Source organism: Arvicanthis niloticus, chromosome 7 (assembly GCF_011762505.2).
Source record: "Arvicanthis niloticus isolate mArvNil1 chromosome 7, mArvNil1.pat.X, whole genome shotgun sequence".
Taxonomy (NCBI): Eukaryota; Metazoa; Chordata; class Mammalia; order Rodentia; family Muridae; genus Arvicanthis; species Arvicanthis niloticus.
In genome coordinates, this window is record NC_047664.1 from 8,301,763 (window position 1) to 8,329,078 (window position 27,316).

The 27,316-nt window shown below is 41.9% G+C and overlaps 1 protein-coding gene across 5 annotated transcripts in view; it reads left to right on the forward strand.

Moving 5' to 3' along the window:
• Window positions 1-27,316, forward strand: part of Atosa (atos homolog A) — a 71,901-nt gene that overhangs the window by 40,477 nt on the left and 4,108 nt on the right. For 3 of the 5 annotated variants that reach the window (XM_034508405.2, XM_076937877.1, XM_076937876.1), the window contains 10 exons: window positions 5,816-6,000; window positions 7,158-7,360; window positions 7,614-7,739; window positions 9,321-11,133; window positions 13,375-13,488; window positions 16,905-16,984; window positions 18,131-18,239; window positions 19,450-19,608; window positions 24,088-24,156; window positions 26,127-26,323. In XM_034508405.2, the coding sequence (XP_034364296.1) occupies window positions 5,816-6,000; window positions 7,158-7,360; window positions 7,614-7,739; window positions 9,321-11,133; window positions 13,375-13,488; window positions 16,905-16,984; window positions 18,131-18,239; window positions 19,450-19,608; window positions 24,088-24,156; window positions 26,127-26,323 (3,055 nt within the window). Of the gene's footprint in view, window positions 1-5,815; window positions 6,001-7,157; window positions 7,361-7,613; window positions 7,740-9,320; window positions 11,134-13,374; window positions 13,489-16,904; window positions 16,985-18,130; window positions 18,240-19,449; window positions 19,609-24,087; window positions 24,250-26,126; window positions 26,324-27,316 lie in introns of those variants that run through there. The other 2 variants (XR_004607324.2, XR_013111669.1) reach the window with 2 other exon arrangements.

A 27,316-nucleotide genomic window follows, 5' to 3' on the forward strand; every position in this document is an offset into this window, starting at 1 on the left:
GCCTAGAGTACAGAGTAAGACCTTGTCCATCCATCCACCCACCCACCCACCCCCCACCCCCCAGCCCCCACCCCCCACCCCCAGCAAAAAGGGAAGAAACATTGTTTACAAAGTTGTTTACATGAATTTACTTCTCTCTGGCTTTCAGTTTTGTCAAGTATACTCCAGCCTCATTTCTGTTGTTATTTATGTGTATTTTGTCTGCGTGTCTGTCTGTACACAGCCTACATTCTCTGTCCTCAGAGTTCATCAGACTCCTGCAATTACAATTATAGATGGTTGTGAGCCACTATGTCAGTGCTGGGAATTGAACTTGGGTCCTCTGAAATAGCAGTCAGTGTTCTTGAGTACAGAGCCTGCTGTAAAACTCCCCACTTAATTTTTTAAGGAAGATGCCTCATGATATTTCTTTATCCAGACAAATACATCAGAAAGCAAATACTCATGAAAACAATATTTTAATTCACTTTCTAGTTCTTTGTGCTGAAAAGTCACTAAGAAAATTATTCTGACGATCTGAACTAGTACAGTTAATAGTGTGTTTTAAAGTAAGTGCCTATTGACTGTACTGGGTTTGTTATTTAATAAGTTGACTGTTAACTAAAAACAAACCTAAGTTTCTACCATAGCAAGATGTGCCAAAAATCAAAGGACAAAGTTTTTTCTTTCCTCAGAAGTTTCTGAGGTAAGAATTTTGATTACATTGGCTGGGAATGAGACTTGCTGTTTAAACATCTCAGTAACATGACTGGGGCCCTGGATCTGAGCCACAGCCCGGGGGAAAGGATCAGCCCAGCTTGCCCGGTACTGGAGCCTACGTCTTTGTGTGCCTTGAGGTTCTACCTGCTATCACATTGTAATAATCCAGGTTCAAAATGCATTATAATTTCGGCATCTTATTTAACCCTTTGTGCATACAGTTAGCCTTTAAAGTATCCTTTATCTGAAGCCACAGCAGAGGAGCAGTGAGATGTCTCAGCAGGCACAGGCACTTGCCAGATGAGCCTGAGTTTGATCCCCAGAACTCACGAAAACACAGTAGGAGGAGAGGCTTGACTCCAGAGAATGCCCTCAGATCCTTACATAGATGGTATGGCACACACAGTGTGCACTCAGACACATGCAACACACACACCAAAACCAAGTGAAATTGAATAAAAATAATGCAACCAGCAGAACTCATAACAAGCTGCAGGTTTCTTAAACAATACCCTATTTCTTACAAAAACAAAAAAGAAACAAGAGAACTAAATAAATTCTTTAAGACTAGGACTCGTTGAAAGTTGTCCAGAGAGCTTTCGAGAACCTACACCATAAGTTGAGATGATCTCCTTTGAATCTTTTTGTCTGACATAAAAATAAGTCAGAGTTAATGATTATAATGTATGTAAGCTTGGGCAAATGACTTTAAAGTTTCTTCTTGCCCACAAAGGGAAGTAGTGTCCAATGGTATTTATTTTAAATTTAATAAATAGTTATGCTGCGTCACTTATGTATATGGCAATATTCTAAAAAAAAATTTTTTTTTACAAATAACCCTTGCAACTACAGTCTGCAAGATGTTATAGTCTCAGTTTAATCAAGTGGAAAGAGGATCAGGGAGCTGGCTCTCAGGGTTAAGTACTTGGCCACAAATATATGGACCAGAGTTCAGACCACCAACACCCACAGGAAAGCCCGGTAGGCCTGACAGCCACCTGCAGCTGCTCTCAAGAGGTAGAAACAGCAGATCCCTCGGGCGAGTTATGCTCCCTCAATGGTGAGTTCCAGGGTCAGCCAGAGAACCTACCTCAAAGAAAGTAGAGAGCAGTTGAAGAAGACACCCGGCATCAACTCTATCCTCACATGCACCCTCACACACATGTGAGCACTCACACACATGTGAGCGCTCACACACATGCAAAGATAAAGGGATTAATAAGGGGAAAGCCAAGGTAAAGGTGTTGTATGTGGGGCTAGGGAGGTGGGTCTGTAGTTTGGAGCAGAGGACCAGACTTCAGTTCCCAGCACCTGTGTTGGGTCAGTCACAACTGCTTGTAATCCCAGCTCCAATAGAGCCAACTTCCTTTTCTGGCTTTTGCAGGCACCAGCACTTACCTTCACATTCCCACATACAGCACATACATATGTGCTTAACTTTAAAAATTAAATCTTTAAGCTGTCCAGTGACAGAGGCAGGTGGATCTCTGTGAGTTTGAGGACAGCCTGGTCTACAGAGTAAATTCCAGGACAGCCTAGGCTGCACAGAGAAACCGTGTCTCAACAAAAATGAAGTCAATCTATGATGTTTATTATGGCTGTTTCTCATAATCATATGTTGATACAGTTTTTTAAGGTTTATGTAATATTTTTTTAAAAACTGTTAATAGTATGTGTATACATGCAGTGTGCATGAGAGAGGGTGTGCATGCGTGTGTGTGTGTGTGTGTGTGTGTGTGTGAGAGAGAGAGAGAGAGAGAGAGAGAGAGAGAGAGAGAGAGAGAGAGAGAGAGGTATAGAGGGAGGCTAGAGTGCAAGTGTGGTTGGTTGTTTTCTCATTTTTTCACATTTCGGTGGGTTCCAGGGATGCAGGGCTAAGATACTCACAGTGAGGAAACAGATGGTTCAGCATGCTTCAGAGCTGTCAAGACAGTGCTGGGTTAGTTCATCTGCAGTGTTGATTGGTTTTATCACCTTTCCTTTCTCCTGGTCAGTGCCCCAAATTTTGGAGGTTGTCTGTCCATGGAAAATGATGACATGGACCCATGTGGATGTGAAAGGCATGACTCTAGGTTGCATGCCAGTGTCTGGCAACAGCCATTCACTGCGTCAGTGGCTTATGCAAACTCTGGGAAGAGAAGGAAGTCACTAAGAGGTCAATGTCGAGAACAGGTCAGAAAGAGGCCTTCCACAGATGAGACAGGGCGTTCTCACAAACATGTGGGTATATGAAAAGGAGAGGAGAAAGCACACCTGATGCATTGGAGAGAGAATGGAAGGACATGAGCTCTCTAGACAGGACTTTGTCTGGGATGGAGAAACTATGCAGGGAACTGCAAAAGCTGAGCTGACCTGGGACTCGGGCAGCATCCATATCAGAATCTGTGCCACATTGTCCAGCTAGAGCAGCTGGCTCTGTGACAGCTCTGGCCCAAGTGTCAGGCTTGAGGATCTATAAGTGGATTCATTAGGAAGCCAACAACTGAAGAAGAGAGATAACCAAACCTTTGTACTCTGAGGATTTTAGTGGAATGTGTCTTCAGTAAAACAGCTCTCCACTAGGATGGGAGATGGAACAGCGTCCCTCAGCCTCTGTGCACTGTGTTTATAATCTGACCAGGAGCTGGGGTCAGGCTGGGGCTTTGGAGAGCCATGTTCATGAGACTCTGGACTGGAGCCCACTTGAACTAGAAAAGTAAGCAGCTTAGGCATAACGAAAGCTTGGGAAGATCCAGAGGTGAAGTAGGCCACCTCACCATTAAATGTGCAAGGACTAGCTGCTGACAGATCCCAGGGTAGTGTCTGAGGGATTATTTGGAGGTTGAGTTAGAATTTCTCAGGATTCTTTCAGCCCTTAGAGTTTGCATCTCTGCTCTTCAGAAGCAGCAGAGCTGGGTCATGGCCAGCTGGCCCAGCATTTGGGAGGTAGAGGCGGGAAGACCAGAAGGTACAGCCTTGACTATATATAGTGACTTTGAGGCCAGCCCAGACTAAATGAGAACTCATCTTAAGATGAGAAAGAAAAACAAATCTTAAAACAACACAAAAAGCTATTAAGAAAAAAAGGAAGGAAGGAAGGAAGGAAGGAAGGAAGGAAGGAAGGGGAAGGAAAGAAAGAAAGAGAGAGAGAGAGAAAGAAAGAAAGAAAGAAAGAAGAGAAAGAAGAGAAGGAGAGGGAGAAGTAGCTCAGGGATAACCCTAGGAGAGACTCACAGGCTTCCTGAGAGTCGCAGAGTAAGCAGAGCCTCTGACTGCACCAGAACCTGCCATGCACACACATCGCTGCCTTTGTATATTGGAAAAACCCCATGCAGTTGGGCAGCGCACAGCTATGTGTAGATGGATGGAGGAGGAGTGTGCTTCCCAAGGCTCGCTGGGCTGCTACACATGTTGTTTGACTTATTTCTATAGCTTGCCAAAGTAGTAGAAAGATTCCAGGCCACTCAAACCACAGAGTAAAGTGGAAAAGAGGCCAGGAAAAAACCTGGGCGATTGCTAAAAAGATAACTTATTTAAGATAATATTGTTTTATCCTCAGAGAGCGTGGTCTGTTAATATGAATCAAAATTGTTCATTTGTTTGTTTATTCTAGTTTTAGTGAGTTCACTAAGCCGAATATTCAAGCATATTAGTTTTAAAGCATATTTATAAAGATTTGTCTGTCTATTTAGAAAACAACTGGATCATCCAACAGTATGGGATTGATTAAATAGATTATGCTATAGTTCTAGCTAAATAAAAAAAATGAGAAGGAAAGTTGTCTACTAGTAAGTTAAAAACACATTTTTTAAAAAGATAGAAAGTAAGGGGCTCAGCAAGTGCTTGCCAGCGCCTGATGCCTGAGTTCAATCCTGGGACCTCACATAGAAAAAGAACAAATTTGTCCTCTGAGCCTCTGTTTGCACTGTGGCATACACCCATGTCCCATAGGTACCTATACACATGCACATGCACAAATAAAGTAATAAAATATAACAAAAAATGTAAAGGTACAAATGATGATTGATGATCGGATGTCTCTAGGTTTATCTGTAAATACCCCTTGATTTATTATCTAATTTCATTCCCGAAGGAGATTTGAGACCCTCTCTTTTCCAATCAGCTCATTATTATAATTTATAGTCCCATTTCCAGGAATAATTCTGTATCATAAAAATACCAAATGAATAAAAGCATGTGTTAAATATGCATTAATTTCATTTTTATTTAAGAAACACAAGTACGTAACAGAAGATTTTATAGTCCTGGTGAACAACAACAGCATTATTCTGTAGTTAAGGGCCTGGTTTCTGGAGCCAAACTGTATATCCAAATTGCAGATTGTCTGGCATGTGCTAGCTCTCACCCCTTGCTTTGATTGACTGTAAGATGCAGGCAGGACTGTTCATCCTATAGTGCCATGAGGACTGAACTTATACAGACTGAGTACTTAGACCTAGTGATACTGATGCCAGTAAAACACTGTCTTAAGTATTAGCTGTTACCTTCCTGCCTCAACTTCCTCAGTGCTGAGATTTAGGCCTCGGCTACACTCTCATTGTCATTTATAGTAGTGGTTTGGGTTTTTGTTTTTTAGTTTTTGCTTTTTGAGAACAGGGTCTTGTATAACCAAAAGTAGCCTGGAGCTCACTGTGTAGCCTAGGCTGGCCTCAAGCGTACAGCAGTCCTTGTCTTAGCCTTCTGAGTGCCGTGAGTATTGCCCCCAGCTGTTGAGTTCCTGTTGAATACTTTAGGGCTGGAGGTTTATCTCGATGACAGAGTAGATAGGAATGGTGCTACACAAGTGCAGTCTCAGGACCTAAGAGCCAGAGATAGGGAGCTTAGGAGTTCAAGACCAATCTCTACCACTCAGTGAACTCAAGGCCAGCCTGGGCTGTATGAAACCCTATCTCCAAACAATTAATTCATTAAAAATTAATGATCTATGGATATAGATATAGTTCGGTTGTAGAGCACTTGTTGGTGTGGTAAAACGCTGACCTTGTATATATGTAGCCCTGGGTTCAGTTCCATAATGATAGATAAATAAACAGCAACACTGTAAAAAAATGTGAATAATTCAAGTGATGGAATTCTTAATACAATGAAGAATTTTCTTTTCTTTTTTTTATGCCAGATGCCTTGGATGAGTATTTTGAATATGACGCAGAGGAGTTCTTGGTCTCTTTGGCCTTGCTGATAACTGAAGGACGAACCCCTGAATGCTCTGTGAAAGGCCGTGCAGAGAGTTTCCACTGCCCTCCAGCGCAGTCCCGTTTCCCAGCAACGGCCAGACATGAATGCAGTGACAAGCTGGCCCAGGTGAGGACCAGACTCCATTGCTGTTGGGTTTGTCTTTTGTGTATACTGACTCAAATGTTTTCATCCCTGCTGTTCTGTCACAGTAAGCTTTGTATTTGAGAAGTAGCTTGGAAGTGCTCTGGGTAACTTCCCTAAGATGAGGAGAGGTTGGAAGCCATTCGTGTGCTCCTCCCACTCCACAGGAGACTTCACTGCTACCACCTTCTTTCCTTTAGCTGTGGCATCTTCCCTTGGCCCTTCCACTGTATGTTCTTATTCATTAGATAAATGACCTACATATACTATTTCTCCTGGATTTTTTCAATAGGAATAATTTTATTAATATTTTAAAAGAAAATTGGTAAAACATTTTTAATAAGTAGCACATGATATAATTTCTAAAAATTATATATTTTCTCTAATATATACATTTTCTTCCAGTTATTAAGTTCTTTTGTTGGTGGTGGTTTTTTAAAGATTTATTTATTTTATGTATGTGAGTACACTGTCACTGTCTTCAGACACACCAGAAGAGGGTATCAGATCCCATTACAGATGGTTGTGAGCCACCAAGTGATTGCTTGGAATTGAACTCAGGACCTCTGGAAGAGCAATAGGTGCTCTTAGCCTGTGAGCTATCACTCCAGCCCCTGTTGCTTGTTTTTGTTGTTGTTGTTGTTGTTTTGGTTTGTTTTGTTATTTTGAGACAGAGTTTCTATGTATAGCCCTGACTATCCTGCAACTTTCATTGTAGACCAGGCTGACCTTGAACTCAGAGAGATCTACCTGCCTCTGCCTCCCAAGTACTGGGTGGTGCTCCCATGCCCCACCACTGACTGCCCAGCGATTTACTATGCCAACAAGTACTCTACAACTGAGCTACCTAGTTTTAAAAATTGTATTTAACATAGATGAGTATTTTGCTTGCATGTATGTCTGAGTGCCAGGTGTCACGGAAGCCAGAAGAGAGCATCAGATCCTCTGAAGCTAGATTTACAGATGACTGTGAGCCACGATGTGGGTGCTGGGAATAGAAGAGTCAGCCAAGCCTGAGCAAGTGCTACCATATATGCTGTGTTTCTTATTTGTAGATATCTACAATTATAGTTTTGAAATTTAAATACAAAATTAAGGCAATTACTGAGAATATTAATTTGTTTATCTTCCTTTTCTCCTAGTGTCGCCAAGCCAGGCGAACCAGATCTGAAGTGACACTGTTGTGGAAAAATAATCTTCCAATCATGGTGGAAGTGATGCTTCTGCCGGATTGCTGCTACAGTGACGAGGGGCCTAGCACAGAGGGGACAGATCTGAATGACCCTGCCATTAAGCAAGATGCACTGTTACTGGAGAGGTGGATCTTGGAGCCAGTTCCCCGACAGTGAGTTGTTCAGTTTGGTCTCCAGTTTTCCACGACCTCCTCCACCTTACCCTGCCACTGCATCATGTCCCAGAATCCCCCTTTTTTATGTGGTAAAGTTGAGATATTTAATACATTGGTTCACTACGTAATTATGACACCGGGTGACATTAGGAAGTGTGTGTAGATACTCTTAGAGTACACATCCCAAGAGGCGCCTGTTCCCACTTTCCTCTTCCAAAAGCAGTTTTCTCAGTTGTGTTTCCTCCTGTAGGAATGGCGATCGCTTCATCGAAGAGAAGGCACTTCTGCTGGCTGTCAGATCGTTTGTGTTTTTTTCTCAGTTAAGTGCGTGGCTAAGTGTTTCTCATGGTGCTATTCCACGAAACATTCTTTATAGGTATGTATGTCCAGGGGGGAAAGGGTCAGTGTATAATCGCAGTTTACTGGGTGTTTGTTTAACCTGTCAAAAGCATACTTACTTCATTTATAAATGAAGATCAATATACATTGATGAGGTTTTTCTCAAAACAAGTTAAGAGAGTATATTATATTATATGGATAATCTTGTTGAGCTATATCTTGTTAAGATGGCTTGTATATTATATTATATGGGTAACATAGGGATACTCTTGTTGAACATATCTTGTTAAGATGGCTTGGTGGGTTAAATTTGGTGGATAAAAATATTTAAAGCACATTCAGATTTACCTTAGGAAGCTAAGCTGGACCTAATGCCATGGTAAAGTGGAAACTGATGTCACCTGGGTTTGTGACTTCCTTTGATGATCTGGAGTTTCCTATCTCAAACATATAAACATTGCTGGATGTGATGCTGTGTGCTCACTCCAGATGCTGGGGTAAGAGGATTGCTGGAACGGTGAGTTTGAACCTGATAGCAAACACCTGTCTTAGAAAGAAAAAAAAAAAAAAGAAAAAAGAAAGAGAGAGAAAGAAAAGCATATTACATATTTGTGTATATGACTTCGTGTGTGTGTGTGTGTGTGTGTGTGTGTGTGTGTGTGTGTGTATGCATAAAGAAACATGCAGGCTGCCAAGCAACTAATTGTTTCTTTATGCAGGTGAAGTCGTCTTCAGACTGTCTTTGCTCAGTGAGCAGAATCCATTATTTAATAGTAAACACAAAGCCCTCCTTTGTGTTTTTCCTTTGGTTTTTAATTTTTTGTTTGGTTGGGTTTGTTGTTTTAGAGCAGGGGGGATCATTTTTTGCTTTTTGCTTTTTTTGTGTATGGTTTTCTTTGGTTTAGTTTGGTTTTGTTTTTTTTTGAGGCAAGGTTTCACTGCGTATCCCTGGCTGTCCTGGAACTAACTCTGTAAACCAGAATGGCCTCAAACTCACAAAGATCTATCTGCCTCTGCCTCCTGAGTGCTGGGATTAAAGGCATGTGCTACCACTGCCTGGTACTTTTTCTATCTTGGCAAATGTCATTAAATCATAATATTCTTGAGCTTTTGGTGTTTTAAGTTTTTTGTAGCTCCTGGCTGTAATCTTACAGAAGGCTAAAAGTAGGAGGATCCTTGCAAGTTTGAAAACAACTTGTGCTACATAGTAAATTCCAGGACATCCAAGGCTACAGAATGAAACTCTTATCTTTTTGTTTGTTTGTTTTTGTTTGGGTGGGGCAGACAGAACATAGCCTTGGCTGTCCTGGAGCTTGCTCTATAGACCAGGCTAGCTTCAAACTCAGGGATCTGCCCGTCTCTGCCTGCCAAGGGCTAGGATCAAAAGTGTGCTCCACAACCACCTGGCTATAAAATTTGGTCTTAAAGACTAAAATAACAGAAAACAGTCCAAATGGCTGTGCCATGTATGTTGGTTTTATCGGTGACGTACAAGGTAGAGTGGCTGAAAGTGGACCTTGGGGGGAGTTAATGCAGAGATAAAACTGCTTTATATCCTTAAAGTGATTCAGGGTGATGGAGGGGCAGCTTGTGACTGATCTGTGTTGTTTGGCTCTAGAATCAGTGCTGCTGATGTCGACCTGCAGTGGAATTTTTCACAGACTCCAACTGAGCATGTGTTTCCTGTTCCCAATGTCTCTCACAATGTGGCCTTGAAAGTCAGTGTTCAGTCCTTACCTAGACAAGCTCACTATCCGGTTTTGACCTGTAGTATTCATACTAACATTGGTCTGTATGAGAAGAGAATTCACGAACAGGAGCTTAGAGCCTGTCAGCACCGTGACCCTGGTGAAGTAGAGTACCGTTGTCCTAGCAGCTCACAGAATCTATGCAGCAAGCACACATTGACCATGGCACCTGTGAGTGCCCTGCATGTCAGAAGTGGCATGCCTCCCGAGTACACTGCAGCCATTAGAAATGTCAGGCTCTGCCCAGGCACGGGTAGCAAGTCTGACCACGGGGCACCTCAAGCCAGTGTCCTGGCCTTCAGTGGCACCGGAGAAGTGAAGTCACAGGAGGCATCAGTGAGAACTTTCAAATCACTCTCTGTGATCGATTCCAGTGTCTCCAGCTGTCAGAGCTCCCGGCAGCCAGTAGGGGAGCCTAACCCTTTAATCGACTCCCTGATTCAGGACCGACAAGAAGTCATTGCCAGGATTGCTCAGCACTTGATTCACTGTGACCCCAGCTCCGCTCGCATGTCTGAACTCCCCTTTAACACCCAGGAGTCCACTTCACTTAGCCCAAAGCTTCACCCGGTTTCACAGGAAAGTGGTTGTGTGAGAAGATGCAAAGAAGCATTCTCTGTCTCTCTTGGGAGTCCAGAGTTTGGCTCCCCAGGAGACAGCAGGGAGGGGAAAGTGAGAGAGAAGTCAGAAACCAAGCCAGGAGAAACCTGTGCCTCTCACAGTCGGTACCCTCACCAGCCTGCTGGGGAGGTGAACCCTCTGATCGGCTCTTTGCTCCAGGAGCGGCAGGACGTCATAGCCAGGATCGCACAGCACTTGGAGCACATCCACCCCACAGCTCACATTCCCCGGCCTGCATTCAGCAAGCACGACTCCAATTCCATTCCTTCTAAAGTGTTCAGGAGTTCATTTGATGACAAAACCTTGTTGAAGAAGGACAGAGAGAATGTCTCTGTTTCTGCTTCTCATACAGAAGTGTCCTTATTGAGAGACAGAGGTGATGGGAAAAGCCTCAAACCTAGTAAATGCTTCCGATCTTCCAAATACAGTCCTCAAGGAAAGCCTCTGAGACCTGAAGAAAGACCTCAGCATCAGAACCAACCTGATGACATCACCCACACCGCCAGGCAGGAGTTGCTGAACAAGGATACTGGCTTACTAACTTCCTCTAACACGTATCTCTGCAGTGAAAGCGACTTGGGTTTGATTAGCAGATTGCAAAGTGCATCTTGCAAATTACAACATAAGGAGCAAGAAATGAGCCATGAAACTGAGAAACAGTGTTTGCATTGCAACAGTATTGACAAACAGATTGGCACAAATAAATGTACAGAGAAAATAAAAGACGAGAATATCCCAGGATCTCTCGGTCATCTCCAGTGTGATGATTCAGAAGGTATTGACTCAAAAATAAAAATGACTATGTTGGAAATGGCTGACTGTTTGAACAAGTATAAAACTAATTGTTCAAATAAAGACTCCAAAAGATCAGAGACCTGTGGGCAAAGCATTCAGCTTGGCACAGAAGATGATCTCAGTGAAGATGTTGAAGGTTCCAAAAGCACAATATCAGACCAGCTAAAAACTGAGCAGGAGGGAAAAACAGATTCAGTTGCTGGAAAACCTCAAAGTGTAAAGCACTGTTTGTCTACAAGTGAAAGACTGAAAAATGCAGACGTGTTGGTAGGTAACATGTAATATTTCAAATGTAATTCTTAGCTATTAGCTGTGGTTTAAGTTTGACTCACCGGAGATATGGTTATGAAGGCCCAAGGCTGCCTGTTATCTGTATCGTACCCAGTGTGGTGTGATAAGACTTCTACAGAACTATTAATATTTTTGCCAATAACCCACCCTCTTGAAAGTCAACACAAGGTAAGAGAAGAAATGGATCATGGGTCACATGGTTTAAAATTCAGTGTATGGTCCCTTCTTTAAAAGCTATGATTACAGCAGCAAAAATTTCAAGGCTCTGTGAGGGCTGTCATTTCAACCTTTTAACAACAGTCTAAAAGCTATGTGACATTTTTTCTCCCATTCAGAACCACCTGGCCTTTATGTTTGGCCTGGGGACACAGGAATGAATTCTATCTCTCTCTCTCTCTCTCTCTCTCTCTCTCTCTCTCTCTCTCTCTCTCTCTCTCTCTCGTGTGTGTGTGTGTGTGTGTGTGTGTGTGTGTGTGTTGATTTCTGCATTCTTTACAGGCTCCTCTCAGTTATGTCAAATGATTATAGAACTTGGCACTTTACTAAGGGGCAGGTAGAGCATGTGTGGGAAAGAGAGACTTAGAGGGTTGGACATGATAGGAACTCTGTCATCCCCAGTGGCTGATCTGGTGCCCCTTTAACCCTTCTCGGGTTTCTTGGAGTCTAGGGTTCTGCTGCGTATGTCCTCCGTTCACTTGGATTTTTCCTCTCCCTTTGTTTGTTTTGGTATTGCAAGCAATCAGTAGGGAAGAAGCAGGAATTAAGCAGAACTTAATTCTTGTCAGCTTGGTGTGTTTTGCAAGCAGCATCTGGCCTGGTACAGATGCTGCATGGTAATGATATAGGCTGTCGGTAGGAGCTGCACTAAGTAAGTACTCAGAATCTTTAGTTCCTGGATCTTTTGTCACGGTTTAGTCCTTGAGTCATACCAAATAAGCCATTTAATTTTGAAAATGATAATTGATCTACATAGTTCATAGACTTTTAACATGTTGCTTAAATAAAAAGGTATACCTTAAAAGTATACAAAGACTTCATGGCCTTAATAACACCATGGCCTTTGGAGAGACACAGTGGACCTGCAGTTCCAGGCTTTTAGAAGCCATAGGGAGGAGAGCTCAAGGCCACCAGGACAAGGGAGCAGGCCTGCAAACTCAATTCGGACATGGTGTTTGGTTTGTCTTCCAGCACTGACTTGTTTGTGTGCTGACTTTACATGAAATCATACATGTGCTCAAGTGCCCTTCTGCACGACGTGTGAGCATTTGTCTGCAAAGCTGATGAATGTGAACTGTGACCAACTTAGTCTATTTTTTTAACTTTTCATATTTTTTTTTGTAAAATTTCTGATCCTTAGATATAAATTTGTCCAATTTGTAAGTATCTCCCCCTGCTTCTTGAGAGAGGGTCTCAGCTGTTACCCAGGCCAACCTTGAGCCCTGGGCTCAGCAGTGTGTGTGTGTGTGTATGTGTGTGTGTGTGTGTGTGTGTGTGTGTGTGTGTGTGTGTTCCAGCCACTCTTTTCACTTTTCCTGTTTCTTGATTCACAGTAAAAACATAGTACTGTGACCATGTTTCTTGATTCATACTAGTTTTCAGAAAAGTTCTTTTTAGTGTGTTTATATTGATGGGTATTTTGCCCACATGTATATATGAACATCACATGAGTGTCTGGTGTCCACAGAAGCCAGAAGAGGGTATTGGGTCCATCTAGAACTGAAGTTACGATGGTTGTAAGTCACCATGTGGGTGACGGGAGCCAAATTTGAGTCCTCTGCAAGAGCAGTAAGTGGTCCTAACCGCTGCCCCCTCTCCCCAGCTCTCTATTTTACAGTTTTGAATTCATCATCCCAAACTAAATCCTCTAAAAAATGTCTCTTGGCACAATTATATACTTTACAGTCTTAACTCTGTTTTCTAGATTTTTTTTCCCTTTAAGTTAAAATATTAGATGCTAGATTGTGAATGAACATGTTCATAGAACAGTTGTATTGGCACACTTCGAATTTTTTGAGACATGATATCAAACACAAGTGCTACATATAGGTCTGTGTTGGTGTGTCTGTATGTGTGTGTGTGTATGTTTATACATGTAAGATAAAAAGGTTTTTTTAGCTTCACCACCAACGGTATGTTCCTCAGAGTGTGTTAACAATGTATCTACAAATTTACCACTATTTAAATATTCCCACTAAAATCTAGTACTTTTCCTCACAGAGGACTACACTGAAACATTCAAGTGTCTGGAGGAAGCATAATTTTCATTCCTTGGATGGGACATCAACCAGAGCCTTCCATCCTCAGACGGGGCTGCCTCTCCTCTCAAGTCCGGTAAATCCCCTCAGCTCCCTCACACCCAGCACCTGCCAGCAGGCAGCTGCCATGTTCTCAAGCACTTTAGCTAACATGGACCGGAATATTTCAGTGCTCGTGAAAAAAATTTCAGTTAGGAAACTTCACAGGCAAAGTACACTTTACAGCTAAATAATAACATGGGAAAAGACTATGTATTGAACAAAAATGAAATGTATTTTGCTGATACTTAAATTTTTCCCCAAGTTCTTTTGCTGAATATTATGTTAGTAAGTATAAAAGAAAAAAAGATTTTAAAAAATACCTTGATGTTGATGAAATTTCATACAAATAGATTTTTTTCCTTATCTCAATAAATATTGGCATCAGCAACAGTCTTATTTAGAAACTAGTATAAATACGTCCATAGTTTGAGTGAAATAGTTAAAATCTTCTCTTGAAGGGCTTGGGATGTTGCTCAGAGACAGAATTCTCTATCCTGGATTCTATCCCAGCACCACTTGGGAGGGCTAGATGACTGCAAACCAGTGGTTATTTGGCTATAAAGTGAGACCCTGTCTCCAGAAAGTCGGGGTGTGTTTGAAAGAAAACATCTAGTTATGGAATTATTCTCCTTGAAGTGTGTACGTGTCCACAGATGCATGTACACACTGCATGTACACACATGCACTTCGTATGGAAAAAATAGTAGAATGGAATCAGCTGAGTGGAAGTTTAGTGAGTGCACAGGCAGATATTTAGAAAGAACTTAATGTGATGGACAGAAAGGAGAGAGAACGTAACCCTGAAAAGGCCAGAGAAGACAGGTACCATGCTCATCATGTGCAGAAGAAGCTCCAAGCACTGACCAGGCAGAGCATGGAGAGTGAAGTGAAGGAAGGCGGAGAGCTTTTCTGAAGTGTGAGCTGTGCTGGATTGTACACATGAGCTCGTGATTGGTTTGGCTGATTTTATTTTATATGGTCTGGTTCTGGAACACAGTTGAGTCAGAGACTTTTTCTGTAGTATTATAGACTGAACCCATTTAATTGAGCACATGCTAAGAAAACACTCTACCACTTGAACATACCCTTTCCCTATTTTTGGGCATGGGGAGGCAGCTTTACTTTGAGGCAGGGTCTCCCAGAGATGTCCATTTCGGTCCTGAACTTCCTGCTCTCTTGTCTCACGACCTCTGCAGCTTCCAGGATCGCTGTCACTCCTAGCCGTGATGATCTCAGCCATTTCTTTTCAGACCATTGCATCAGTTGTATTTTAAATTAGTTAGATTATTCATGCTTCACATAGATTCCCAAAACAGATCTAACTCTCGTATCTGACCCTACTTTTAATTTGTACTTAGAACTTTCATTTTTAGTGTATTTTAAGATAAGTGGCTTTTGAGAAATTCAATCTAGTATATGCTGGTGGTTGAAAATTTAGAGTACTATTTTTCAAACCCATTCTCTGTGAAGATTACATTCTTGGGAATGTTACAGTGGATAGGACACCAATACTCTTATTTTTGCCACTTTAGTATAAGCTCTAAATATCACAGGCTCACATCCCCCAAAGTGCACAGATACATACAACTTACAAATAAAAGTCCTAGGATAGTGTAGCCGCCAGCGGCTATGGGTAATTGGGTTCACCTGAGAGGAAGGCTGGGAATAAAAGGGGAATGGAGGGCAAGAGAAAACCAGGGGGGGGGGGGGGAGACAAGTATTCTGATCAAGGCCAAAGTTTAATATTTTGCTTTCACATATAAAGGGAAAGCCCCACCCCACCCCCCAGAGTCTCTGCTTGTTTCAGCCCAGTGGCTGGGTGTGGGGATAGCAGCTGGGGGTGTCAAGGCAAGCTCAGCAGGTGGTCCGTTCTTCTAGCTCCTGTAGCAGACTCTAGGGGCCAATGCAGTTCCTCCCAGATCCAATTGTTTTGGTCTACTGTGGTAAATGACTAGTTCAGGCCTGATCAAGGCTGTGGGGGAGGGCACAGGTTAGGAGATGGTTCTGTAGGTAAGGTTCTGAGTTCAGATCTCAATGCCTCCACAAAAGCTGAGCACTGCAGAACATGTTTATAGCCCCAGTGATGGGGGGCAGAGGCAGGAGGATCTCTGGCACTTGCTGGATTTGATGAGCCCCAGCTTCAATGAAAGAGCCTGACTCAAAAAGTAGGATAAAGACTGACTGAAGGGCTGGAGAGTTGGCTCAGTGGTTAAGAGCACTGACTGCTCTTCCAAAGGTCCTCAGTTCAATTCCCAGCAACCACATGATGGCTCACAACCATCTGTACTGGGATCCAATGCCCTTTTCTGGTGTGTCTGAAGACAGCTACTCATATAAATAAAAACAAATTTAAAAAAAAAAAAGACTGACTGAAGAAGGTACCTACATTGACCTCTGACTTCCACACAGACGTGCACATATGTGTAAACACATACTCACACTTGTACTCACACAACACATACACCATACATGCACAAGAATGAACACACACACACAGTAAGAGTCTTTGTACAGAAAAATCAGGTATGCTTTAGTTTTAGGGAAAACCTAATTTTACTTAGAACCTAGTCAAAGTACTTTTAGGAATCGTCTGGTTCTTTTCCTATATTAATAAAATGAGAATGAAAGAAAACCATGTGATAAGCATCATTATTTGAAATAAATTGTTGTGAGAGAATTTTTATTACTTTGGATTAGTAAGAAGCCTCAGCAGGTAAATGTGCTTGCTGCCAAGCCAGATGACTTAAATTTAATCCCTTGGGCCCACATGATGGAAAGATGTCCTGTCCAGCAGGACATTAAACAGAGGTCTGGGGAGATCACTTGGGGCGGGGGGTGAGTAAGCAGGCAAAGATGCAAAGAAACACGGCTTGTCTATAGGCTGATCAAACTGTAATTTTTACTTTTTCACACATGGGTTATATACACAAAAAGGCAGGATGTGGGAAAGGGGATGATGCAGGAGCATAGGTGTTCAGGGGAAGTACAGATATCTTCTAGAACAGAGTGACAGCTGGGTGAAGGTTCAAGAGGCAGGTCACTATGACTCTGCCTATGATTCACTTGTCCTTATCTAAGTTGGTACTGTCTATCAAGGCTGCCCAAGGTCTATGACTCCTCAGGCTTCCACCAAAGCTGCTTGTTTACAATAGCTTCTAGCCATCTGTTTCAGTGTTTTTCCACAGACACCCAAGACTTTGTGCTAGCAGGCTGACTTAGGCCTATGGCTGATTTTAGGCCTTCAGGTATAAGCAAAGCTGCCCCTGACAGAGAGAGAACTGACTTCTGTAACTGTCCTCGGACCTCTACATGTAAGCTCTAGCATGCATACACCTATACACATACAAAGAAAGAAAGGTCACTTAAAACAACCTGCTTAGCTTAGATTTTCTAAGTGTTGTATTAACTTAAAAGTAATCTTTTAAAAATAAGTAATTATTTTGCCTTTAGGTTCCTCAAAGAAAAACACAGTCAGGTTGCTTTGATCTAGACACTTCGCTGCTGCATCTGAGAAGCCTATCCTCCAAAAGGTAATTACCTCAAATGCATGGGTGTGACGTAGAACTGTGCAGCAGATGTGCTGACTCTAAGTCAACATGTAATAAAAATACTGTCTGAGAGATGGTTAAGAGCATTGGCTGCCCTTGTAGAGACTCCAGTTCAACTCCCAGAGCCCACATGGTGACTCAAAACCTTCTGTGACTCCAGTTCCAGGGACTCTTGACACCTCTGGCCTCCATGGACACTAGCCATACAGACATACATGCAGACAAAACACCCCTGCATATAAATTTTATAAAAATTAAAGATTTTTAATTAAAGAGAAAAGAAGTCCCGTTTCTACTGCTGCTGCACAACATGTAACTAGCAAGACAGTGTGAGCTTGGCTGTGTACTGTCACCACAGTCAAAAACTACTGCTGAGCCTTAACCCAGCCTTCCAGCCACATTGCCTGCCTGCCTCCCTCCCTCACTCACTCCCTCCCTCCCCAATCCTTCCCTCCCTTATTTTCTCCCTCCCCTTCCTCCTACATCCCTCCTTCCCTCCTTTTTAAAAGCTCCGTTTTCTTTGTCAGTGATCCAGCCTGGAGCTTCATTCATAGTAGGCAAGTGTTCTACCACTGGGCTGCAACTCTAACCAGCCCTGTAATAATTACAATCGCATACTTTCCTTTGAATTCTTGTTTTCAGCTGAAAAGGATGTAGAATTCTGAGTAGTATGCATTTTCAGTAGCTTCCATTATGTGATGTGTTATAAATTATTCCTTTCAAAGAAATATATATATATATTTCTGAATATTGCTAATAAAATATTTAATCTGAAATTTCAACTACTGATTTTACATGTTTTTAACTTTTCCTTTTTTTTTTTTTTTTTTTTTTTTTTTTTTGGTTTTCAAGATAAGGTTACTTTGTGTAGCCCTAGCTGTCTTGAACTCACTTTGTAGACCAGGCTGGCTTCAAACTCATAGTGATCTCCCTGCCTCTGCCTCCCAAATCCTGGAATTAAAGGCATGTACCATCACCACCCAGCTAAATTTTTTATTTTAAAATTTAATAACATTTATTTTAGTAGCTTGAATGAAATTGTTCAGCTTCTTCTAATTCATTTTATAGATGTAAATAAGAAAATATTGCAGTTAACGTGTTTTTTTCTTTGCTTTTACTTTGCAATAGCTCTCGACCATGTCTGAACATTGAAGAGAACCCAGATGTTCATGAAAAACCTTTTCTGAGTTCAAGTGCTCCACCAATTACAAGTCTTAGTCTCCTAGGAAATTTTGAGGTAATGTTGCTTTGAAACTATTTTAGAAGACAAAGTGCCTTAAACAAGGGCACTAGGGCTGAGGTATCATTATGTCGTTAACATTCTTTCTGAGAAGAAAATACATGAATTGGCTGTCTTTTTTCAAAGCCTTGGAATTACCTATCTTGCTCCTTCTCAAATGACTACTTGACTGAAGGGCTGCTTCTCACACTCCATGATATCCCCGTAGACAACTTCACATAAGCTTGTTGAGGGGCTTGAGAACACCTGAAGAGCCGCCACTTAGTGACAGGTCTCAGGAGTGAGTACTGCGTGGGTAGATAGAACTTCACATTTTTTAAAAATTTTTCAGCTAAACTAAACAAATTCCATACATTATACAATGGTATCTTTTAAAAACAGAAGTAGTCATTTTTCAAGATGACAAATGTTTGGCTTAATTTTCTAACATGACTTCTGTATGTGGCCTGCTGTCGAGACCTTCTAGCACCTTCTAATGGGCGCTTTCAGGAGCAGATACCTTCTCTGCTTAAGCTTTTCTTTTCAAATATGGCCTATTATATAACCTAGGCCAGCTTGGAACTTACTGTAGTCCAGGCTAACCTTGAACTCACAGATGTCCTTTTGCCTCAGATACCCAAGTGCTGATGAGATTGCAGGTTCGAGTCCCTCTGCCCAGCAGAGAGGATATTTTCCACTCGCAAAGATAAATAGCATATCAAATGATTAGATCTAGCAAATGGCAGTGTTCTGAGAGATTCCACTGGTGGCCGAGAGAGTGAGAGGGCATTGGGTAGGATCTAGTAGAAGGTGGTTCAATGTTCCGAGAGATTCCACTGGTGGCCGAGAGAGTGAGAGGGGCATTGGGTAGGATCTAGTAGAAGGTGGTTCAATGTTCCGAGAGATTCCACTGGTGGCCGAGAGAGTGAGAGGGCATTGGGTAGGATCTAGTAGAAGGTGGTTGGGGGTAGAGGTGACTTCAGGTCAGGTAAGAAACATGTCTCTTAGAATAACCATCATTTTGAGCCGCGGTTTCTGTGTCACTCAGACTTCCAAGTAACCACTTAGTACAGTACGCTCTTGCTTCAGCCTTGTTATATAATGGGTTACAGACATATGCTACCACAGGACCTAGAACACACAGCCAAGTATTTCCCTAGTAGAAAGTGAAATTAATATGCTAAATTTTCTACCTTTTCAAAACACATGTTGTTATCTCGTCTTCCAGGAATCGGTTCTGAATTACCGTTTAGACCCCCTTGGCATAGTTGATGGCTTTACTGCCGAGGTGGGAGCCAGTGGGACTTTCTGCCCAACGCACTTGACTCTGCCGGTGGAAGTGTCGTTCTACAGTGTTTCCGATGACAATGCTCCCTCGCCTTATATGGCAAGTACTTTTGTCTTTTCTGCAAGAATCAGCCAACTTAGTAGTTCACATCTCTGCTTCAGCCCTGACCTTGAAAGTGTGAAGCAGTTCCTAAGAGAAAGTTAAAAACTGAATGCAGACCAATAAGCCAAAACACTGCCTTTTTCCCAGCTGGCTCAAACTACAGATGACCTGTTTTGTGTTTTCAAATGGTGCTGAAATTGTACCTATTTCTACATAACTTACTAGTGACTGACATAGTCAGTCTATCTTGCTAAGTTCACACAAATTCCCCAGTGTTTTCTGTAGACTCTAATGCAGGTAGCTGCTTCCTCACATGGTTCTTATATCAGTCAGACTTAGTAAGATCTGGGGACTTGGGGCAACCTGAAGACTCTGCCCTATCTTCTCCCCCCACCTTTTTTTTATCCTGGTTCTAGAGAGTATGAGCTATTTCTGATCACACCAAGATCTCAGTAGGATAGCTGCTGGGAGTCAGAAGACAGTCTTGAGCCTGAGGTCTTGTTAAGTTTACCTTTCCCACTTTCTACTGTAGTAGAGTCTTGATAAAACAAATCTTAACCTGCTGAAGTGCGTCTGAACACTGGAGTTTGTATAAACACTCCTTCAACATACAAAGGAGAGGTTTGTAGTGCTAGTGTATAGTGCAGAGTCACATTAAGCCTCACTGTGAGAAGCAGAAGTGCATACAAGCCTAGACCTGCATTCCTGACTTAGCACCTGCCCAATGACTTCCTCTCTCCTGCCTTTAGGCATTTTAAGAACATTAGTGACAATGTCTTTTGTTAAGAATAAAAGCTATGAAAAGGGATTTCTACATACCTGACAGGACAAGAAGCTGTACTTTTTAGGGAGCTAAATATGGCTACCTCAATGTTGTCCCAGTTTGTCAAGGGGGCTAGTTTAGGTTTACTCCAGTTTTAAGGTGGCATTTTTGTCCAGGGCCTGGCTAGTGTTTCATACTTTTGATAGAAAATAATAGTCTGATGGGAACTTTGAATGGATCCTGGAAAGGGGATAAGTCAACTTATTGAGTTGTTAGGTTATCCTTCTAAAGGAGGCCTGCCTTCTATCACAGTGGGGTTGAGGCTAGCCTGTAGTAAGTTCCAGAAGAGCCTTGGCTACAAAGGATAATCCTATCTCAGAAACCCAAAACAACTAAAACTCATGCCTGCCTGCCTGCCTTTTCTGTGATAATGATTTTCAGTCTACCATATTTTCCCCTGAGTCTGTCTATTTAGTAAGAATGGATTCCCTTTGCTAATGGCTCACTCCAAATCTCACACTACAAATCTTTCCTAAAATTTGTTCTATTTTGATAGGTTAGTCTGCTTTCAAAGGATTGACCATATTTTGTTAGCTAGGACTGTTTTGTTAGATCAAACATATCATAGACAATCAGAAGTAATGCACCTCTGTGGTACTCTAGTAACTGTGAGACCTCTCCTCACAGGTTGAACGGCCCCAGAGGTAAAACATTAGGGCAGAACATTCTTTGTGGTGGGATTTTTCATTAAGCAATTCGTGAAAAATTAATTCTTCATTTTGGAGTCAACAGTAAGAATGTTCTCCAAGAACTGCACCATAGCACCCAGCTGCATGGGAACTGTGTCTCAGAGACACCGGCTGTCGTGGTGTTGAGGTCAGGCCAGGCCTGTCTCATGACTCATGACTGGCTAGGAGCAGTTTCCTTCTGCTTGTAATTGGTCAACTCGAGGCCTGCTGGCTTCAGTTCTCCATCTACTGTTCCATACTAGGTTTTGTTGTTGTTAGTTTTATTTTTTGACATGGGGCCCATGTCAACCAGTCTGACATCAAAGTCTATGTAGCTGAGGCTGGCCTTGAACTCATGGTTGTTCTGCCTCCACATCCCAAGTGCTGGGATTACTGGTATGTCACTGCACCCAGAAATTCATATTCTTTATTATGTAATAATTTGGAGACATTCTGGTGTTAGGATTCTGCCAAATTTAGTTCATCTTAACCTTACTATTACAAACATGCCGAAGGAGATCTTTCATTATATTAAATGTGGTTTCTTAGGTTCGCATATTGATATGCTGGCCCATGAAATGAATCAAGTAATATTAATCAAACCCTAGCTTTCCAGTGCTACTACTTGTCTTAAATTATTTAGAAATTGTTGTTTGAAAGCTGAGGAGAAGGCTCAAAGAGCATTTGCTGCTTGTCCAGAGGACTCAAGTGTCCTGTGCCACCTGTGCCGAGCACCCACCCTGGGCAGCTCACAACACTCTATGAGTCTAGTTCCAGGGGGTCCGGTGCCCTCTCTTGGCCTCCAAGGGCACTGTACTCAGATTCAAATACCCACACAAAAACACACTTAATTAAAAAGAAAGAAGAAAAAAGTGGTTATACTGGAGTGCTGTCCTTAACTTAAAAGACTTTTCAAAAATCTCCAGTCACTATGGGTTTAATCACTGTCACCGTTATGATCTCAAAACTATCAGAATTGTACATTAGCGAAAGAAACACAGCCACAGTCATAGTTGTCATCATCCTGGCTCTCTCTTCTTTGTATAGAAAGGCGGTTGGGAGGAAGGACAATAACTCCTGGCTCTACTAGTGTGATTATAAAAGTAGCTATCACTTTGATACGCTTTACTTATTCATTCTGGAACTAGAAAGGAGAATATTTTTCATGTAACTATCCACACTGCTTGTACTTGAAAAGTGGTATGCGTACACCTCAGTGAACACACACTGAGAACACTGAGGAATGGCTGCATTGCCATGGTGGAAGGCTAACAGCCATGCTCTACCTGTGAAGTTAGGATCATGTGTCAGAGCAGGGCTCTCTCTCCACCTTGGTCCATTGCTTTTCACCTCCCAACCCAGGTCTCATGTCACCTAGTGCAACAGTCCTGTGCTACACTTACCTTGAGATTCCTAGTTACAATGTATAATGATGGATTTATGAACCATGTTGAGCACATACTTACTCTGCTTACCTGCCATAACTATTGGGAGGAAAGAGTCCCTCAAGAAAGTAGGAAGGGACAGCATTCACAGGCACCACCTGTGGCCACGCCCTCACCCTGGTTATTGGGAAGCTTTTTGCATGTTCAATCTGGCTTACTTTCTCATTTATACTTTCTTCCCATTGTTTGGACTTTGCAGAAAAACTGCTGCCCATACTTAATGTTTTCTTAAGCTTTGCTGTACAAATGATCTCATCAGGGAAATCCTGTTGTTGAAAGGCAGATTTGATTTGGTAGATCTGGAGAGTGGCCAGGCAGACCGCTTTTCTGACAAAATCGCTGTTGCAGCCACCCCTCTGAGTACCAGACTAAGTGGAGGACCTTCAGGGTCCCTCTGAGGTTTATCTAGTGAGATGACTGCAGTTCACCTTGACCTGTCTCCAGAGCTCAGCTCTTAGACCTTCGACTTGTGTGCTCTGCTTTAGAGCCAATTCAAAGTCTATGATTCCTTACCAAGTAAACAGCGAAAAGGCAATGCCCCTGGGAGTGGTTGATCACAGCATGTGAGAGGCTAAGGCAGGGGGATTTTCATGAGTTCCAGCCCAGTCTTGGCTACATAGCAAGGCTTTGTGTAAACAAAGAACCAAAAGAAATAGAAATAATTTGGGTATGGTGATACACACTGTGTAATCTCAGCACTTGGGAAGCAGAAGCTTCAAACAGTAGATGCTCAAGGCCACTGTTGGCAACATAGTAAGTTTGAATCCAGCCTGGAATACCTAAGACTCTGTGTGAAAAAAAAATGAAAAATTATAAAATAAAAAAAAATATTCAAAGTAGTACCAGATTAGGACACAGCATGACACAGCTGCTTCTGAAGCAGCGTTGTTTTCTCTTGGAAAACAGTTGTGTGGCTTGGTTTTTGCAGAGCAGGCAGCTTGGTGGTAAACCTTCATTTTTTTTATACTTGCTTTGAACATCTCTTCTGCTAGAAATTCATCAGGATGGAACTCAGATTTCCAACCCCACTTAGTTGCTGTCTTAATTCTTTTCTTCTGTCTTTCATCAGAAATTGAGATGTGTAAATTGACTCACTGACTGAAGAGTTCCTTCATTTGGGGCCCCAGATTAGACACCATCTGTTCGTTACTTTTCCATGCTCCATGGTCAATCATTTCTTTGCTTCTTCATGCCCCCCTCTCTCCTTAGATAATGGGACTAATCTTACAGCCTTGTAAGATTAGTAAGCCTTCCTTCCTTACGGCTAGGAAACCTGACCCTTGGTCTGTGTCTCAGTGGGCAATTCCAAGCAGTGTGGCTGTAACGCTGTATGCTGCCTGTTGTAACATGTCTAGGAAAAGCAGCAGTGAATGGTTTCTTTAGAAGGTGGAGTCTCTGTTTCATACTTGCAGAATGTAGCTCTGAATGCATTTTGAATGTTTTTCCTTAGAAATATGTTACTGAATTGTACTAAAAACATGTGTTCTTACTTTTGTCTGTTATATACGTGTGCACTCAATTTGTCTTCTTTTGTTTCAAGGGTGTGATTACTTTAGAGTCCCTTGGTAAAAGGGGTTATCGAGTACCTCCTTCAGGAACGATACAAGTGGTATGTGTTTTATAGCCTACAATTGCAATAATCATTCTCTCACACATATAGAACTTAGCCCTTTCTCCTGCTACTGCTGCTGCAACAACCTTGGTAAGTAACAGTGGGCTGCAGCTTTGTTTGGAGTTGCCATGCTCTGCCCCAGGAATGAACATTTTGGGGGCCTCCTTAAAGGAAAAGATTAATAAGCTAATAGAGGTGAATGCTTTAGACAAATAATATGAACCATTTGCATGCCTTAAACCGAGCTATTTTTAATATATTTAGATCCTGACCAGTGCCTTCTATTAAATATAAGTGATATTGAGATTGATCTGTTTCAACAGAGACCCTAAAATATTGTATTGCTTTGTTGGGAAAACCTGGGAAACAAGATGTTAATACTAATGGAATGATTTCTAAAGCTGACTCAGTGCAATCTGATAGGTGCTGGGGCAGAGAAAGAAGGTGGTATCCCTTCAACTGTATTCATCTATCTTGGCCTAAGGAAACCCCCTCTTACCAGGGCAGACCTGTTGACCTACAATAACACTGCAAGTCCTCAGTCTACTTCAGATTTTGCAGACTGGAATAATCTAGTAGCGCTGGCTGTTTGCCGTCAGCCTCTGGTCCAGCCCAGCAGGCTTTCTGAGCCCCGTGACCTCAAGGGGTCAGCACTTCTCGGACCCAGAGCTGTGCCCTACCTGAACATTTATCTGGCATCTCTCAAGAGTGAGACAGTAATGAGCCATGTGTGTGCGCACTACAGAAGAAGAGCTGCGTATTAAAATGTGATTTCTCTATCCCAGACATTTTTTTAACCTAAGGAGTGATCCTTGTTCGTTCTCTAGCCTGTGGCTGTGGAACCCATGAGGGTGTGTGGACCCCTGGAGTGCTAGCTACCAGCTGCCCTAGTGATAAGCCATTAACCCAGAAAGAGAAGTTCACCTCTGAGTGTCCGATTAAGCACACTTTTATTCTTCACATGGTCTGAAGTCCTGGGTCTGCTTGTACTTATTGAATGTATCGGCCTTGCTCTTAGCACGTGCTAGGTTGTAAACTTGGATCATAATGCTGATGTATTTCTCATTTTGATTCAGTGAGTGATGTCCAGTCCCTGGGACGAGCTTCTGAAAGCCTGGCACCAAGTTACCGATTGATGTGTTGGTAATTTGGTTAAAGTCAGTTCAGCAGCTTGGGTTTTTAATTTTAAAATGTGTATTTTAAAAAATTACATTTTTTTAGTTATTCATAGCCAAGTAACAATTGAATTACTCCAGTCTTCTCTGAGAATACATATTTTGGTCTGTAATGATAGTGATGATCTGTAAAGCCTGATCGTTTGTGATTCCAAGTGAAAGCATAGCGTTGTTATAGACTGTGGATCTAATGTGAACGGGCTTCCTTTATCTATTTCCTGACCTTGAAACATTTTCAGTAGAAAAAGTCTCCCCTTTGAACATTTATAGCAATTTTACAATAAGTAGTTTAAAACAGTTACTTTAAAAATCTAGTTTTACTGAACTTATAGTTTTTGTTCTAAAAATTATAATCCATTAAAATATAAGAAAAATCCAAATTTCACCTTGAGAATTTGCAGTTGATATCACCAGGGACGCTAATGTTTGGAATGACAGAGCTAGAGTATCCTAGTGCAAAAGACACCTCAAAGAGTGTGTTATGCTTACACTAGCAGAACAATTTCTGAAAATCGGAACAATGAGAAAACTGTATGTAATTTGCTATTAGTATGAAATGGGTTGCTAAAGATCTTGGTTTATTACAAGATTTTTTTCTTACTGTCATATAAGAAATGAGGTTGAATCTGCAAGAATATTGAGTATTACTTTTCAACTGTTAACGTTAGCTTCTGAGTGGAATCTGTCAAGTGGAATTAAATTACTAAGAAGCCTGTTTAATGCTGGGAAGGTATTCTGCATTGTATATACAAATCACTCTTTTGAAGAGTAACCCTTCTGTTGTTTCTTCAGACCTTATTCAATCCCAATAAGACTGTGGTGAAGATGTTTGTTGTCGTGTATGACCTACGAGGTATGCCAGCCAATCACCAGACATTCCTGAGACAGAGGACGTTTTCTGTTCCAGTTAAACAAGAAATGAAGAGAAGTATTAACAAAGAGAACGTCCAGCACACCGCACAGTTACTACGCTACCTCATACACCTGAGGTAATGTCTCAGATGAATAGGAACACCACAAGACACCACAAGAGGGCACCAGATCTCATTAGAGACAGTTGTGAGCTTCCATGTGGGTTCTGGGAATTGAATCCAAGACCTATGAGACAGCAGCCAGTGCTCTAACGCTATCTCTCTGCTCTCTAGCTGCAGCTATCTCTCCAGCCCACTAGACTTGTATTTTAAGGGAGCTTTTTAACTAACTAGATTAGTACTATGTTCTCTGCTTAGCATGGCGGTCTCTTGACAATATGCCAACATGGAAAACATGTGGCATTTGTTCTTACCACCCTTGCTACTTATTAAAATCAGGGGTTTGTACTTGTAACTGTTAAACAGCAAATACTAGAAGTCAGCATGAAGCCTAATATTTGAGGTAGTAACTTTTAAAACCAGTGATGCTGACAGAAACTTAGTCTGAGCCATCAGCTTAGTTTGCAGTTACCAGCAGCCACTTAGTAAAGTGACAAAGCTGGCTATAGAGCCTCTGTCTGTCTGTCATCCCAGAACTTGGGTGGTGGAAGCAGGAGGATCAGAAGTTCAAGGCCATCCTCAGATACCTATCAGGTTTGAGGTCTGCCTGGGTTACATAAGACCCTGTCTGGAAAAAAAAAAAAAAATCACTGGAAAAGTAGCAAGAAACGGGTAAAATGAATACACTTTACTTAGCCTAGCATATCTAAATGTTATAATTTGAACATGCAATCAGTATAAAATCAAGATAACTTTACATTCTTTTTGTTTTAATATATCTTCTAAATCAACAATATATTTTACACTTGGGACAGTCAATTTGAAGTAGTCCCATTTGAGGTGGCTGTAAGCCACATGCAGCTAAGTGTCCACATTGGACAGAGGAGTTCTTAAACTTGACTCACCCACTCCATGACTGTTATTGCGTGCTTCTAGACACCTGGGAGGTGACAGAGGTGATGTGGAAGCTGTGTTTCAGAGATGTTGTATCCTCCAGCTTAGTATTTAACC